This window comes from Cyprinodon variegatus, unplaced genomic scaffold (assembly GCF_000732505.1).
Source record: "Cyprinodon variegatus isolate N-32 unplaced genomic scaffold, C_variegatus-1.0 Scaffold565, whole genome shotgun sequence".
Classification (NCBI taxonomy): Eukaryota; Metazoa; Chordata; class Actinopteri; order Cyprinodontiformes; family Cyprinodontidae; genus Cyprinodon; species Cyprinodon variegatus.
In genome coordinates, this window is record NW_015151018.1 from 368734 (window position 1) to 369868 (window position 1135).

Sequence of the window (1135 nt, forward strand, 5' to 3'; positions counted from 1 at the left end):
TATTCTCATAATGTTGACTTTATTCTCAAAATATTAAGACTTTATTCTCAAAATATTAAGACTTTATTCTCAAAATATTAAGACTTTATTCTCAAAATGTTATGAATTTATTCTCATAATTTTATGACTTTATTCTCATAATGTTATGATTTTATTCTCATAATATTTTGACTTTATAATGTGACATTGTTCTCATAATTTTTATCACTTTACTGTGATATTTTAAAAAAAGGAAAAATCTCCAGCCTGGTCCTCATATTCTGTCATAAGATCCAAACATGAGAGTAGAAATTGCACTTTTCCACAAAGATCCATGAAAACTCTGAAATCCAGGAGCCAAACATGTTTACGTTCGTGTTTAGCAGGAAAAAAAAGTCAAAATCAAAATGAAAAAAAAAAAAAAAAGTCCCTATTTAGATTTGCGTGAAAATGTGACCGATGTTTGTTGGTGTTTGTTTCAGGGGCAGAGTGACCTGTTACGCGGAGCTAAGATGGACTCCCTGGACGCCCTGCGGCAGCTGGCTCTGGCCTGCGAAGCCTGCGGCCTCACCCCCTCTCCCTCCAACTCCTCCAACAGCTTCTCCACCGCGGAGCTCCACTACTCCTCCCAACACGCGTCGGGCCGGCGGGGCAGCACGCACGGCAACGGGCGCGTCTGACCCCCCATCTGAAATCTAAAGAGGGGAGTGTGGTGGGGGTCATTTCGGCAGCGTATCCCTTTAAGCAGCGACGAGACTGAAGCCTTATTGTGGTGATGATGGTCCAGCCAGCAGAGACTCATGAATGTCTGCAGCAGGAACAGAAGATCCTGAACTCTGCTGGATTAGTCTGGGGCCATCGCTGACTCCATGCAACAGAAGGAAATGAATGTAGAGTGGCCTCAGCATTTCAGCCGCTTCCTGGACGTTCCTCTGTGTTGTGAACAAACCGAAGTGTTTCTAAAATCCTTCCCTCACAAGTTCCTCTGCTTCAGATGTAGCTGCAGGTAACAGAAAAACAACAACAGCTGAACGACTGAACTCTGATCTGTGGAAGGTGGCGGCGTCTTTATAGCTGAGGAGAAGGTTTGGATTCAGAGGAGCTTCAGGTTTGCAGTGCCTTGCAAAAGTATTCATACCCCAGAACAATATCCACA

At 43.5% G+C, this 1135-nt stretch overlaps 1 protein-coding gene across 1 annotated transcript in view; it reads left to right on the plus strand.

The window, feature by feature from the left end:
* plcl1 (phospholipase C like 1) overlaps positions 1–659 on the plus strand; it is a 189099-nt gene extending 188440 nt beyond the window's left edge. The window contains exon 11 of the mRNA XM_015391938.1: positions 462–659. Within this exon, the coding sequence (XP_015247424.1) occupies positions 462–659 (198 nt within the window). The remainder of the gene's footprint in view (positions 1–461) is intronic.
* The last annotated feature ends 476 nt before the right edge of the window (positions 660–1135 follow it).